Below are 16360 nucleotides of genomic sequence, written 5' to 3'. Positions count from 1 at the left end.
AAATTAAAAAAAACTATTAAATAATTGTCTTATATTTTATTCATGAAAAAAGATTCATTAAAATTTCGAAATTCCGCGAATTTTCATGTTATATGATCCTTTAATTAAGAGTATGTATGGTGAGTTTCAATCATTTCGTTTATTCACCCTATTAAATAAAGTGAACAGCAGATGTAAGAGAAACATAATATTTAAAGGTGTTTTAAAATCATTATTTCTTATTCGGACAATGTATTATTGTTCAAGCTGCAGTTAGTTCAACTTTGAAGATTCTATAAAAAATAATATCTCCCTGTAAGAGAGAACGCCATATTTATAGAAAGACGAAATAATCATAGCTACAAAATTTATCTTTTATACTTTCTTGATAACAAAACTTTTTAGTTATTTACTTTAAAAGATAACTTCATTAGAAATACTGGTTATTACGAATCTTTAAGCTTCCTTTTAACTTTTAAACACAAAAAAACCGCGTCTTATCAAAGAAATTTGAATACAGTTATGAAAAAAATATACAGGTAATCAGGAAGGTGTTAGGCTATCTCCACTTGGGCGGTGTGCCAACGGTTCTTTTGCCAGAGCCGCACTTCAGACGCATTTTCCCGTTACGAGAGCACTGTAGTTTATCTGTAACGGTTTAAGGGTACAATTTATAAACAATAAAGCAAAAAAATAATTCTTAAAAAAATAACTACAAAAATAAACAAACCAAAAAATAAAAAAAAAAAGCTCAACGATGTTGCTCGGATTTGAAACGCGATCTTTGGTTAGGAATTCACATATGATCTTTGCATTGAGCTACATGGGCTCATAACACAATTAATGTGTCTACTTGCTTCATTTGAATGTCAGTCAGACAGCTTAGATAAGGACTAACATGTTAGTGTAGTGCAGCCACAGCAAGATTCCAAATATCAAATATTCACGTGTGGGGGTTGCCGTTTTATGGCCTTCCCGCGCGTACCTCGCACCCCCGACCCAGTCTCAAACAAATGAATGTGCTAAAATCAATAACTGTTGTTCGGCATTGAAATCATACTAACATTATAAGGAGGTAAGTTTTGTTAGTTTTTTATAGATTTATACAAAAATTGCTTATACGTTGTTAATATATAACTTATTATGTGAGAGTAAAACAAACTGCTTTTCCGCCGTACGCTGTAACGATATATGAAAACATTAATTATAAGGTTATAAAAATCTGTTTATATAAACTACAAGGCTTTTCCGGATTTCGATCTGGATATGAATAAGGATTTTGTCTGGACATATTTTTAATAAATTAGATATAAACATTCACCAACCGACCTAATCGTTTAAATGTGCAATTAAATAATTGTACAACAACAACGCTCACAGCGTAAATTTTCAGACGTTTATTTAATTTAAAAGACAGGTAGGTAATGCTGTCGCTGACTTTTCTGTAGAAATTTTTAAGACATATTTCTTATACAAAAGTGTCTGGTATCTGTTATACTTTAGGCAACGTTCGTTTCAAAAGTGTTTTAACTAACAATTTTCTCTATGTTAGCATGTATAGCTTATGTCCGAAAAAAACTATAAAATAAAATAATATGAAAATTGTACATTAATGACATTTTTAAAAAAATTTCGAAACAGGTAAAAAAACAAATAACATTTACAGATGGTAAGTTTATTTACTAACAGTATAACATATATAATAATATAAGATACAATACGTTACCTAAAAACACGACATATTTATTATAGGTATTTAACAAAAACTATTTGATTTATCAATATTTTTTGGATATCTAAAGACACATAATATACTATAATTACGAGGTGGGTTATGAAGTTTAAATAATTAAATGTATTTTTTTACAACAAACTAATATTATTTACGAATAAATAAAAGTTAAAAATAAACATATTCCGATCCGAATAAGACAATGTTACACTTTCTTTTTCTCACGCTGTTAAATATTCATCACTCATCAAACCCTTTCATTTGATACCCGTATCATAGGGGTTATTGGTTACTATGGAAATGATAAATCCCCATTTGCGGCGTTTGCCATATAAGATTTAAGAAGCTTATAAAAAAAATATAAACGCAGCGGACAGCTTTTGACCGCTACAGGTTCGAATATCGAAAAGTCGTGCAAGTTAATATCACGATTTAAATATAATGTATAAAATAAACCGCGAAAGTTTAAAGTGTACAAAAACTTTTAATTGACCCTTGTACTAAAACAAATAAAACTTACTAGACTCGCGTTGTATTTCAGACCTACACATACTAACAGGTGAAGTTAAAAAAAAGGTTTGGCCATGCACGATATTGTGGATAGCTTGGCGCGATATTGATGAAATTATTCAGTTTTTGTAAAGAAACATCTATAGTTTTAACCATAGTAACGGATAATGCTTCCTGCAATGATAAGGTCATGTATCTATATAGCCATTACATTACCCTAATCATTCTTGCTGATTGAAAATAACTTAAACCTGCCATCAAAAATCCAATATAATATTTTCATCATTATTAGTATTACAATTTTTTTTAAACGGGGTTTCAATTTTTCTTGATTCGAAAATCGACCCGAAACCCCGCGAAAGAGGCCCAAGAAATTGGTTAGGTTAGTATCCTCGGCCTACAGAATTCGAAAATATCCGTAGACCGAGCCGGCTTGAAGCAACTTAATGATGGCTTGTCCTGACCTTAGTAGTTTGCAACAAAAATCTTACTAGCGCGATCTAACACAATGTACAACGCCATCTAGCGACGACTGGTTGAAGTGTAAAAATATTGCCCGAAGCACTGAGGTCCATTTTGCCTTTTAAAGTGTGTGTAGCTAGCATGATAGCAGGTAACAGACCGGAAAAAAATATTTAACAATGCACAAAGTAAAAGAGGGTGTGAAAAAAGTTGAACAAAAAACACTAGATCTGTAAAAGAGGCCGTTCGTGGTAGTTGTCTTTAGCCGTTTTTATACTTTTGTAACTGCGGATATCAAGTCGCGACAAGTTATGGTTTTCGCAGGATGGGGCTTGCGGTCTTGTGCAATGAAACTTGAACAGGATGTCGTTAAACTATTTCGATCTCCGCTCTTGAATCGTATGGATTCTTGTCAACGGATGTTACCACATAACATTACTTAAATAAGGGATTAAATTATATACGTTAATATTTACATTAAAATATGAATCACTGCGCGAAATACAATAAATTTTTTATTAGTACCGACTTCCATTAAATATAATTTTTTTTTAATCATTACCAACTAACTATTACTATTTAAATTTTTATTGAACTTGTAATGTAAAAAATTTAAATAAAACCCAAGTGTTAGTTAAATTATTGATCAAATCTTGCAAACTGAACTATACAGATCAATGAATGACCACTTCCTTTTATCTCACGGAGTAAACATTTTATGCATTCAATTGTATGCATAAAATTATATATCGTAATATCTTTCATATTTTATGTATATTTTCTCACCTGTGGAAAGTGACCATCGCCCATAGGCATCTAAAACACCGGAGGCCTTTAAGGAAGGAACGGTAGTTGGTAATAGGGTTGAAAATTAGTGGATATTGCTTGTTCTGTTCGTTTATGAAGATATTACAAGATATTTGAATAAAAGCACGAAAAATAGTAATAAACGGTACATACAGTGCAGCAGATATATAACTTTGCATACACGCAATTTAAAAAAATCTGGTCGTCACAGAAACCATCGAAATTAGTATTTATTGAAATAAATTATTGTTATTCACATTTTGTTATTAATATAAAAATATATACTTGTAGTATAGAAAGCGGCGGCAGCGATCGTCGTATGTCCATATGACGGTATAAGAGACGTCATACCTTTTGCCATCTCAGAATAGGAAACGCGCCAATAGATATTTCACATACAAATATTCATTTTAAGACAAATTTAAGGTTTGAAAATAAAGGAGTGAGAAGTTTGTTGATATTTAATGTGCAATTGAGATAAAATGGTTTTAAATATGAGTTACACAAAAAATAAATTACGCTCTCTTTTTTTCTCTCAAAGACCTTAACTAATTATTGTACGTGTATATATATATTGTTTTTTTTTATTCCCAATCATTACCCGTGAAAACCGTTCTTTATTGCAAAACGTATATATTCTTCTTATAAAACAATATTGTTTGTAAACTTAATATTTCCTTCAATATATTTTATTTTGTTTACCAAAGATGTTAACCTCATCCCTATATATAATAAAATGTCTATTATCTATCTATTAAAATATGTTTAATGAAGTAAACACTAAAAACGTTTCACAAATATTTTAATATTATTTAAAAACATGTAATTTTTTTTTAATTTGAAGGCTACCGATATATTTTCTGTACTATGTCTGCATGTCCGTGCAGTACGATATATTATTTTGTTCTAATTAACGGTATGAAAATTGTTTCCATGCATTTATATTTTTAACATTTTTTTTTTCAAATGTCGAGATGGCCCAGTGGTAAGAACGCGTGAATCTTAACCGATGAACGTGGGTTCAAATCCGGGCAAGCACCTCTGAATTTTCATGTGCTTAATTTCTGTTTATAATTCATCTCGTGCTTTTCGGTGAAGGAAAACATCGTGAGGAAACCTGCATGTGTCTAATTTCATCGAAATTCTGTCACATGTGTATTCCACCAACCCGCATTGGAGCAGCGTGGTGGAATAAGCTCCAAAACCTTCTCCTCAAATAGGGAGAGGAGGCCTTAGCCCAGCAGTGGGACATTTACAGGCTGTTACTTTACTTTACTTTTTTTCAAATGTCAGAATAAAGTTTAAAATAATTAAACCAGGCTTACCTATATAAAATACTAGTTTTCGGCTGCGTATTAATTGTACAGGTGTTAGTAATAAAAAGGTAGCTTATATCCTTTCTTGGGGCCAGCAACCTTGGGAACAACAATGTTATGTCCCATGTGTCTGTAATTACACTGACTCACTCGCCCTAAGCTTAGGCTCCAAACCGGAACAGAACAATACCAAGTAGTGCTGTTTTGTGGTAGAATATCTGATGGGTGGGTGGTACCTACCCAGACGAGCTTGCACAAAGCCCTACCACCAGTAAATACTCTTACCCTTACTCTCAAGTTTATCATCCGACACGACTCGACAGAGTTCAGATGCAGGACCAACGGCTTTACGTGCTTTCCGAGGCACGGGTATGTACACACTTCCAACTTCAAGATTCAGGGTTGCTACCGAAAATCTGTGACAAAAAAAGTCTAATATATTTTTTCGGCCTGACCTTGTGTTTGAACCCAGGACCTCGGGATCTGCCTCATATATAGCCACTAGACCAACGAGACGGTTTATTATTAAATTTTAGATTCATTTTACATATTAAATACAAAAAATACGTTGTATTCAATTATAGGTATATAAATATATAAAGAGATTGATAAATATGTAAAATTATTACAACCAACACAGTGATACACATCACAGCAGCCAGATGCTGAAAAGAGAAAGAAAAACCAAACTCATAAATAACTAACGTAAGCCTAAACTAATGTATTGGAATGAAATAAATAAATATACTATAACAAAAAAATAATAATAAATAATTATGGCTATGAATACTTATTTTTTTTAATTTAAACTTAAATTTAATTATTAAGTGTTACAATAAACTACGGCTTCAGCTTAATAATTTCTACTGTTCATTCTTACACAATCGGTATCTCAGTAAGTGAATCTTCCGGCGTCAATGTTTCCTTCCTTTCTACCTGCTTTTATCTGGTTTTATATATACCAAGTACATTAGTTTTTTTCATTACATAGAATTAATATATAGTATCGTTATTTACATAGTTTTTCTATATTGAAGATTAAAATAAAATGAAATAAAAAATAATGTTTTAAGTAATTACGGAGATTAAAGAGATAAATAAATTAGAAAAAAAATTAGGTAAGCAAAGAGCGATATCGTTCGATGCTATACTGTTTGTATTGTATTTAAATTTGTGCATATCACACAAAAATGTAATACTAAAGTCGAGAAAGGTCGCTATTAAAATAATGAAGTACTTAATTTAAACAAATATAATAAGAAACTAGCAATGTATCCAAAAAATATCTAAACAGAAACTATTTAACTAATAATTATTTGCTAGAATACTTAATATGTTAGTAACTTTCTCTATATAAATATTTCTTAATTACTTGAGGTTTTTTAAGTGTGACCTTTCTTATCCGAGCGACAAGCGAAATAATAAACAGGATGTCACGCTTGAACTGAGCTGAACTTAGAGGAACTTATGCGGCTTTGATTACTGGTGGTAGGGCTGTGTGCAAGCTCGTCTGGGTAGGTACCACCCACTCATCAGATATTCTACTATCAAAATTAAAAATAGCTACTGTACAAATCATGAACACGTGGAATGTTGGCAGAAATGCTAAGATATTGTTGTGTTCCGGTTTGAAGGGCGAGTGAGCCAGTGTAATTACAGGCACAAGGGACATAAAATCTTAGTTCCCAAGGTTGGTGGCGCATTGGATATGTAAGCGATGGTTGACATTTCTTACAATGCTAATGTCTAAGAGCGTTGGTGACCACTTACCATCAGGTGGCCCATATGCTCGTCCGCCTTCCTATTCTATAAAAAAAAAAAAAAGAGTATACAAAGGATATGCAAATACATCCCTATTAAAATAGTACATACCTATGATGAGAATATAACTAGTCTTTATTAAAAAGATCCGTGTCAACTTCAATCGATCTTCGAACTAGATCCGTAAACTTCCTATATTTCTTACAAAATGGAAAGATTTTGCAACCATTTTTTTTACTTGTATGTACGCTATGAATTGCGGATATTTAAATTCAATTGTATTCAATCATAAATTAAATTTCAGATTTAAATATTGAATATAATTCATACTCATACATTATAGTCATTCATAATTTAGGTATTAATTACGTAACTCGATGTTCATAGAAAGACAGGAATGAGTGTAATACTCAAATTATATTGTTTGTTGAAAAAATGTTGCGCTACTTGTATATAATATACTACATCGTGTAACATACGTGGATATGTTTTTATTGCTTTACTTATTCCTTAAACTCCTTCAAGACATAAATCACCGACCGCATTTTGTTTATTTTTGCTTCGTTAGATTGTAGAGACGTCAATGTTGAAGACTTAGTTTTTTTATTAGACATAGGTACCTTAAATTTAGTTGGGATTATCATGATAATTCATAATATATGTTTTTTTATAGGTATAGGTAGGCGGACGAGCATATGGGCCTAATGATATGTATATATGTATATAATAATGATTGGTGACCTAATGACCACTTAGGTCACCAATGCCCATATAAATTGGCATTGTAAGAAATGTTAACCATCGCTTACATCGGCAAAGCGCTACCAACCTTAGGAACTAAGTTGTTATGTCCCTTGTGCCTGTAATTACACTGGCTCACTCACCCTTCAAACCGAAACACAACAATACCAAGTACTGCTGTTTTGCGGTACAATATCTGATGAGTGGGTGGAACCTACCCAGACGAGCTTGCACAAAGCCCTACGCAGTTGGCTCGTTTCTCTTGAAACATCATTGTATGAAGTGGCACCAGATGGACATTATCATCAGCCCGGCTTAATCCGACATTGGTTAAATACCTTTTTTCAAAATCAAAATATACTTAAATTGTTATTTTCATTTCAATGTAAACTTACCACCCGTTCGAAATGAAGTAACTACCTAAAAGAACTGGCAAGAAACTATTTCGTGGTTACTTTTTTCCCAATTGAATGGAACAAAATTAAATATATATCCTTTATGACAAGCAACATAGAAGTTTTTACTTTTATTGTGTGAAAAGTTTTGAAAGATTGGAACTTATTTTTCTACATTAATTCATTGCGATTGAGTGATTACGCATACGAATAACAAAATTCTTTCAACACATTTAAGGTTCTTCATTGCCCTTACCCGCCTTGAATTGCTAACACAAACTTAGCACTGCAAAAATAGTCAATTTAGTTGCCTATCTGAATTCGAAACCATAACTTTCGTTTAAAATCAAATTGTTCCTTCTCCTTTTGAAGCGTTAAAGAATTTTCAAATTGCATTCCATCGTTCTTTTCATGCTTATAATCAAATATCTTAGAAATGCGATAAAGAAACAGTCGATTTGCTGTGGCTCGTGCGAAGTGCGTCAAATCGAAGACCCCGACTTCGTTACATTCGTAGCGCTGTAACTAATGTGAATAGCTGCGACTTGTGCGAGTGATCGCATAAATGGCAATATCGATTGCTAATAATCACATATGAAATAAAACGGTCATAATTCTTAACTTTAATAGAAAAGTGATGTTTACACCGTCCATTAGTTGATACGTATTAGTATTATTTGTTTATATTTTATCAAAGTATTGTTAAATATCTTACCTACTTACATGCTACGATAAAACATCTATTGACAACTTACCGCCATTAAACATTTACCAAATAGACAAAACATTATCCTCATTTAAGCAGCCGGCCGGAAGTCTTGGGTTTATTATGTCCTGCAGACAGTTATGAATATTATTCGTTGCAACCAATACCCACCCTTCTAAATAAAGCCCTAGGGTGTTTTACAGGACATCCTTAGTACGTGCGTAAGACTGACTCGTTAAATGGGCACACATTTTATAGTCCTCTAAGTCGATTACTTCTTCCACCCACTTCCTCTATCCGGTGACGCTGTCAAGGCCACAACATTATACAATCCGAAAAAAATAACAAGCAATGCTCATGTCTTTGTTTATGTGAATTAATATAGATTATATTTTATTGGTTTCTCATAGGGTTGATAAAATTAAATCAGTGTTTTATGTTAAGTTTATCTACACATACCATAATCGTGTCGAGCATAAAATTCGTCAGTACTCAAACAAATACAATTTGCAACGGTGTTGCAGATGTCCATGGGTGGTGGTACTTATTTTCCATTAGTTAAGCCTCCTGCCCGTTTGCCTTCTATAATATAAAAAAATGCTCATATTATAAACTTGAGCATTTTATTCTCTCCTGCTCAGTTAGCTAGTCTCCGTTGAGAGTAGTCGCTTTGTTCGCAAATGGCCAGGAGAATATCATCATTATACAAACAGTTCTAATGAATATTTTATTATATTTTGACATGGAGTATCTCACAAACCTGAAAAAGTTTGGACAAATTTAGGTTAGATTCGTTACTACTATGACGTCAACGGAGCTGTAATTCAGATTTCAGTCAAATTTAAGCGATTGTGAATTTAGTACAAATATGAAATTTCATCCCTATGAAAGGTTTTTTTTTAATTTTTAATTAATACTTAATTTATAACCGAGTAAAGAGAAAGTCCTTTGTTTGGATAAATTACTCTTTGAACAAAATGAGTTCAAACGAAAAAACAAAAAAAATTCAGGCGTCTGGGATTAAGTAATGAATATTAGTCACGAAAAACGTACACAGTAACTTAAATAAAAGCAACGAACTCTATTCACGCTATATTTGTAAATATAATGAGATAGTGTTATATTATATACATTATAAATTACCAGCAGCCTACACGAAACCGAACGAAACGAAGTACGGATAGGTTGGATGAATCTAAGATTTGGGAGGAGCGTTCGCCCTTTATATAAAAATATCGTAAAACCGTAATGCACCTCTAATTTTTCAAACGTAAGTTTCCAATATTTTTAAATTATGTTAGTTACTAATAGTTTTAGTGTTTCTTACATTCAATAAACTGAAGCTTTATATGATTCGCGACCGTCTGTCACTGTTTATTTTCTTATTATAAAATCTGATTTAAGATATTAAAAATATTTAAAGACGAGTTTTTAATATAACCAATTATGATATGATTTAATGATTTTTGTAATTAAAATAAAAAAAGCCACCAGCTTAAGGCCTTCTCTCCCTTTTTTTTTTGAGGAGAAGGTTTAGAGCTTGTTTCACCACGCTGGTCCAATGCAGGTTGGTGGAATACACGTGACAGAATTTTAGTGAAACTAGACACATGCAGGTTTCCTCATGATGTTTTCCTTAACTGTCAAGCACGAGATAAACATAAATTAAGGACATGAAAATTCAGTGGTGCTTGTCTCGGTTTGAACACGATCATCGGTTAATATTCACGCGTTCTCACCACTGAGTCATCTCGGCTTTTTTTATATTGTTAACATATTTTGAATTTCACATACCTGGTATATTCATCGTCATATAGTTTAAAAACTCTAAATATAAATTGTATAAGAAACATCATATAAAAGTTCATTCTTCATTTTAAATTAATCAATATATTCGTACATAAGTAAATACAATGAATTAGTAATTCATTGTCCGAACATGAAAAATAATTAAAAGACACTAAATAATTATCGCTTAAAATTTTTTCGAAAGTTTCATGTGTAAGGACCAAGTAAATCGCTTTGAAGTACAACTTTATTAATACCTCTTTCAATTTTTTTTTAAAGATTACATGCTGCAATAAGATATTAAAATAAGAATATTTTGGACTGGACTCCTGAACTGACCTCTCGAATCAATCAAAATATTCTTTGTTCAAGTTGGCTTAGAAAGCCCTTTTGTATCGTCATGTTATAGTATTGAATTAAATGTAAAGCTATCACCAGTTCGGAATGTAGATTCTACCGAGAAACTCAGTAGTTACTATTTCCCACCACTTTATATATATACATATGTATGTATATGTATGTTAATTAAATATTTATTTACCCTGTATGAAAATCAACAAATACTCCACGATTCTTTATCGTCTTTTTATTTTTAATCAGTGATAAGTTTTATTTATCAATGTTTTTTGAGATGAAATTTAAATTAATTAATAGATATTAGTTTCGTTTTATAAAAATTATTAATTACAATATAATAATATTGTTAGATATAGAGCTTCTGTTTGGTTTTGGTGTGGAAGGGAGCTACAGAGGTTACTAATTGATAAAATTCGTTTGATAAGCGTTTTCTTAAACAATATATTGATTTTTTTTAAATATATACAATGTCACCATTTATGTCCAATATAATTATATTATTAATTATATACTAAATTTAGTAAAATTAGAATAACATTTGGCAAAAACAGACGTTAAAAATTGGTGAGTTGAGCCTCAGTGTCTAGGCGAGCTGGGGCAGCGTCAACGAGCGAGCGTTGAGCACGTGAGTCGCTCCGGGGACCATTCATGTACAAGGGCGGCGGCCTGCGCGCGCACCGATCAATACGGCGGCTGTGGCGGGCAGTGCCCGGCCCGCCGTGCGACCATACGCACGTGCCACGCCACGCGCCCTTCGCCGCACTGTGAGCTCATGACTGCCCTCCACAGATGACGGAGCCCGTCCGCATCATACGACAGCGCCGTAATCTTCCCACACCCAGCACGCCCATAAAAACCGCGCGTCCCGCAACGCGTTCACATAGTGCGACGATAAGGTACGGAAATCGATACGGCATGCGAGCACCGCAGCAGCCACTTTGACCGCGAGGCGCTGACCATCCAGCCTTAGTTCTTGCACTCGGCTATTACTGCTCATCGCGGAGCAAATATGCATTTAAATAATAAACTACATCGTTATGCAAGTCCCTATAGTCTACACCACCTTTAAAAAATAACATAAACTCTAATGAAATTATTCAAATTGTGGTATTGTCACAAAAGCCTGTTTTTGATTTTTTTAAGGTTCAATATATATTACGGTACAATTATATGGACCCGCACTTTTGTATATATTCTATATCAATTTAGGATCACAAAATTAATACATGGATTTATCTGAATATTTAAATCAGACAAAGTCGTGATTATATTTTTGTCTTTGGTAAATTTTGAAGCAATTAAAAAAAATAAGTTTCGTTAAATTCATTTACAACTGTGTATCAAGGTCAGTGTATCTTTAAAATTTAATAAGACATTTACGTGGTATAACATAAGTACGAAATCACACTATCAATATTATATTATGCACTTACTTTTTTATCGGCGATGGGAGTTGGCTGTGGCTGTGGCCCATATTGTAATGAAACAACTGACTGATCATTGATGCCATTTATATAAGTTACATTAGAACGATTTCGAATTTTAAAATGACTGAAAAAAGATTAGTCATTATTATCTGTGTTAATATTATAGTAGTAATTATCATTTAACCAAGAGACATTTTACTCTCTAAAGTTATATTCTATACGTTGTATGTATTAAAAAGAAAATCTAACACGTAAAATAATTTATATAATCATATAACAATTGTTATTTAGTCTTTAACGACAGTTCTATAATACATCATACATTAGTGCTATAATGAGTACATCGACAGTTTACTAATTTAAAGCGTTTCAAAATTTAGAAATATTTTATTTTATTTGTCGTTCATGATTTTCTACAGAAAAATCAACATAAAACAGGAATTATTATCATTTCTAAAGTAAGTGACTTAAACTTTATTTCCAAGACTGTATTAGTCTTCTAGTTAGGTTACAGCGTCTTATCTTTTACTTAACCAAATGGTAAATGAAAGAAAGCACCGCAAGTGCAAGCGCGTTTCGCTAACATTGATTTTCATAAAGCTTTTTTAACTCGACCGTCAGAAATCAAAACTAGTTTATAAGTCCGCTTAATAACAAAATCGATAAGCTGATTACGCTAACACGAACGCTTGTAGAGGGCAAGAGTTAAACTAGGTAGGAAATACCGCTAGAGTATCGTGATGCAGTGCAATTATTGCGGTAGAGGAACGAGTCCAAGGACGATTTGATTGTGTACTCAAGTATAATGTGTTGTGGGTACGAGTTAAGTATCGTCATTTGATTTATTTTTGATTTGCTCAGAAACTGCTAATCTGATAGTACAAAACTTTTTTTTATTACGATATACTATAATTCAGTTATATTGTTTACTGTGAGAGGTAAAGTTAATTATGTCAACGTAGTCGAGGGAGCAGTCGAGGGTGCGGGCGCTTTTCTGACGAATGCTTTTTAAACCAACTACGCAATAATACAGAAACATTAAATTTTTTTCTTTATAATTGAGTTACATTTTATGTTCAATATTTTTAAAAAAGTATTTATTTATACCACTAAAAACATAAGCATTTTTGTTAAGAAATATTGATATTCAATGAAAGTGGCGTGCGGCAAGTTCAATAGTAATAAGTTCAAGTAGTAATTTATTGGTATTGTACTGGCCATAGCGGGTATAACCGGTGAGTTATACTACATTGAATTGACAATATAATGTGTATTTCACCAACCTAATGTCTATTTCAATGTTATATACAAACATATAATTCGTAAAAACGTGGCTTACTGTCAGTTCATATACAGTTTGCGTTATTGTAATGTGATAAAATAAATTACTTAACAGGGAAAAATACTAATGAGTAACTTAAATAGTATTAGTACTTTTAATAAAGGATTCCGCAAATTGAATTAAATATTTAGAAAAGCGGGACAAAATGTAATAACGGCAAATATCAGACATAAAATTTCTTGTCACAAAGTTGTACATACAGTAAGAGATGTAATGCATAATTTCTAATATCTCAACCAAAAAGTTTTATATATTTACTAATCTTTATTTATTTTTTAATTATTTCACTATATAGTATAAAAGTCTAAATAAACTTGTATTAAGTACATTATTTTTTTACATTACAGTAATATGTATTATGTGTAAAAAAAAAAAAGGCGAGATGGCCCTATGGTAAGAATCCGCGTGAATCTTAACCGATGATCGTGGGTTCAAACCCGGGCAAGCACCACAGGCTGTTACGGTTACGGTACGGTAGGCTCGGATCCACCGTTGTTGGCACGGTGGGCATGCCCTACTCTAGACCCGAGTTCGGTAGAAGTGCCTACAGATCTATGCGGGCAAAGCGTCCCCGGGGGGCGTCATAAATTTTTTATGCTTCTCCTTTGTAGGAATGCAATGTATCGATTATTATTATTAAGTGATTCCGTAGTCCAACTCGTATTTGGGGTGGGATTTTCGGGTGGCCATGACCTTAACCTTTTTTGAGGGCTGGTTCGGCTCTTGATATCATGATAATGTTTTATTTTATTTTGTATGGGTAAATTGGGTTCAAAGTTAAAAATAAAATATTGTATACTATATTCTTCAAAATGTTCATACGTTTGTAAAATATGTGGACCGCGATATGCGCATCAAGAAAGGCGTGTAAGGGACGCGTAGATGAAATTTGGAATTTTGTTGGCTCTGTAACTATGATACCTACTTATTGACCTATATATTCGCTAACAAAGTATTGTTTGTGCAGGTGATGCACCGAGAATGAGTCGCCGCGCGCGGCCGTGACATGGGAGCGCAGGCATGGGCTGGCGCGCCGAGCAACCGCCGCACATCGCCGCCGGCCTGCTCCTCTTGCTGCTAGTCAACCTGCCGGGTACCGTTTCCTATTATTTTCCCTCCGTGTCGCTTGTAATAAGACTAAATTGTACTTACATTAGAGATGCTGGCCTATGTAATGGGTTGAGTTGAGCTGCGTATGTAATGTCACCTGTTTAGTTTATCATGTTATATTCTAGTGTATGTGATTATTTTAAACTGAATAATATTTTAAATACATTTGGAACAAAAAGTGTGATGGTCGTACAAATCGAGAGATGGTGGAGGGGGTCAAGACAAATGCCTTTCTAACGGCTGAAGTAAACACTAAGAACTTCAAAGGTGGCTAAAAAACTAAAATAGAACGATGTGGTTTATGGACGTTCATAAATCCTTATAAATCTCATTAACTCAAATATATGTGTGGAATTCACGGATTAAATATTTATAATTTCTTTTTTTTTAATTGGTACTGTGCTCTTTCGTTAGTCGATGCATCTGCATATTCAATAAATCCATATTCGTATTATAAAGCTGAAAAGTTTGTTTGCTTAAACGTGCTAATCTCAGGATCGACCAGTCGGGTTTGAAAAAATATTTTTGCTTTAGAGACCAGAGGCTTAGAGGTTTTATTGAGAAAACTTTATTTAGACTATATCTCAACACTCTATGACGCACGAGCGGATTAATAACGTTTAATCCATCAAAATCGCGTAAAGCAGTTTGGTAGGCATAATATGACCTTAAAATGACCTATTTAGAAACCTAATTTGCAAATATACATAGCATAGCATATTGGGTTGGTATGGTAAGTTATAATTATGTTATTTTAATTAAACCGTTGTAAAGCCGTTGGTCCTGCTGAACGATCTTCAGTCGTGTGTGATTAGCTCCTTTTAATAATGGGAGTGAAGAAATAGAGTTTAACTGTGTCAAACACTCGAGCACTTTAATATCTCTTGCGTAGTTTGCTATTCTCCGTTAAGAATGGCCACGATGATATTTATTTAGAGAGAGATTCCTAGTATTAAACTATCTTTACATGGACATTGCTGCTCCATTATAATCAAAACTTCAAAGCAGGACAGTAGAATATATACAATTAGCATCCTTTAAATTAATAAACTAATAATTGCAAACATTATTCTGCTATTCTCAATAACTTATAGAAGATACTTTTACATATTACATGTTAATTATTGTTGAAAGTTAATAGCTAAGGATAATAGGTTAAATAAGATCAATTCCCTATCTGTTTGAGGTAAATAGATACATTTGATTCCATACCACTTCTATACTGTTGATAAATAAGTGTTTTGTAAATAACGTATAATAATATTAAATATAAGTCACGCACTTTTGCAGTAACTTGCCACCAAGACCACCAAGATGCTGTCCACATCACAGCTATTCTCGGAGAGAGCGTCGTGTTCAATTGCCAGGTGGACTTCCCCGAAGACATCCCCGTGCCGTACGTCTTGCAGTGGGAGAAGAAGGTAGGCGAAACGGTACGACGGCCAACACTCCACTCTTACATTACAACGCTGCTCATCTATCGTGTGTGTGTTTCTGTTCAGTAAAGGTCGGCTCGTCCCCACGACGCGCCTCGCAGAATGTAAAGTATATATAACGTGCTTGTGTCGACTTCGACAGTTCGTATTGTCCCGTGCTAGTGGTACCGCGAGTGCCGCGGGGCGGGGGCTCGCCCCGCCGCCGCCGCCCCGCGACACCTCCGCGCACGCCTTTTATGTAACTGCCTCTTCAACGTATTGCCTATTACTTGACGCGTCGCCCACCGACCGGTCGACTAACACCACAGTGACAAAGGCCTTCAATGCGAGTCCGAGAGAGCAGCAGACCCCCGTTCGATAACATAAACAAACACATACACTACCACATCTTATACGATTACAAATTTATTTTTACAATGCTATAAATTTTTTTGTTTTGGGTGCACCAGTTTATCTTTCCAAGATAGTATGGGGAGCACGTTGTAGCTTAC

At 33.5% G+C, this 16360-nt stretch overlaps 1 protein-coding gene across 8 annotated transcripts in view; it reads left to right on the top strand.

Moving 5' to 3' along the window:
• LOC126771006 (protein turtle) overlaps positions 1–16360 on the top strand; it is a 54497-nt gene that overhangs the window by 25170 nt on the left and 12967 nt on the right. For 6 of the 8 annotated variants that reach the window (XR_007669505.1, XM_050490631.1, XM_050490628.1 and 3 more), the window contains exons 2-3: positions 14291–14416; positions 15724–15866. Coding sequence is in view for 7 of the 8 variants with exons in the window: in XM_050490631.1 (XP_050346588.1) it covers positions 14344–14416; positions 15724–15866 (216 nt within the window). In the remaining variant the exon portion in view is untranslated. Of the gene's footprint in view, positions 1–11275; positions 11451–14290; positions 14417–15723; positions 15867–16360 lie in introns of those variants that run through there. The other 2 variants (XM_050490629.1, XM_050490630.1) reach the window with 2 other exon arrangements.

This window comes from Nymphalis io, chromosome 10 (genome assembly GCF_905147045.1).
Source record: "Nymphalis io chromosome 10, ilAglIoxx1.1, whole genome shotgun sequence".
In the NCBI taxonomy this organism is placed as follows: Eukaryota; Metazoa; Arthropoda; class Insecta; order Lepidoptera; family Nymphalidae; genus Nymphalis; species Nymphalis io.
This window is presented reverse-complemented; position numbering and strand designations above follow the sequence as displayed.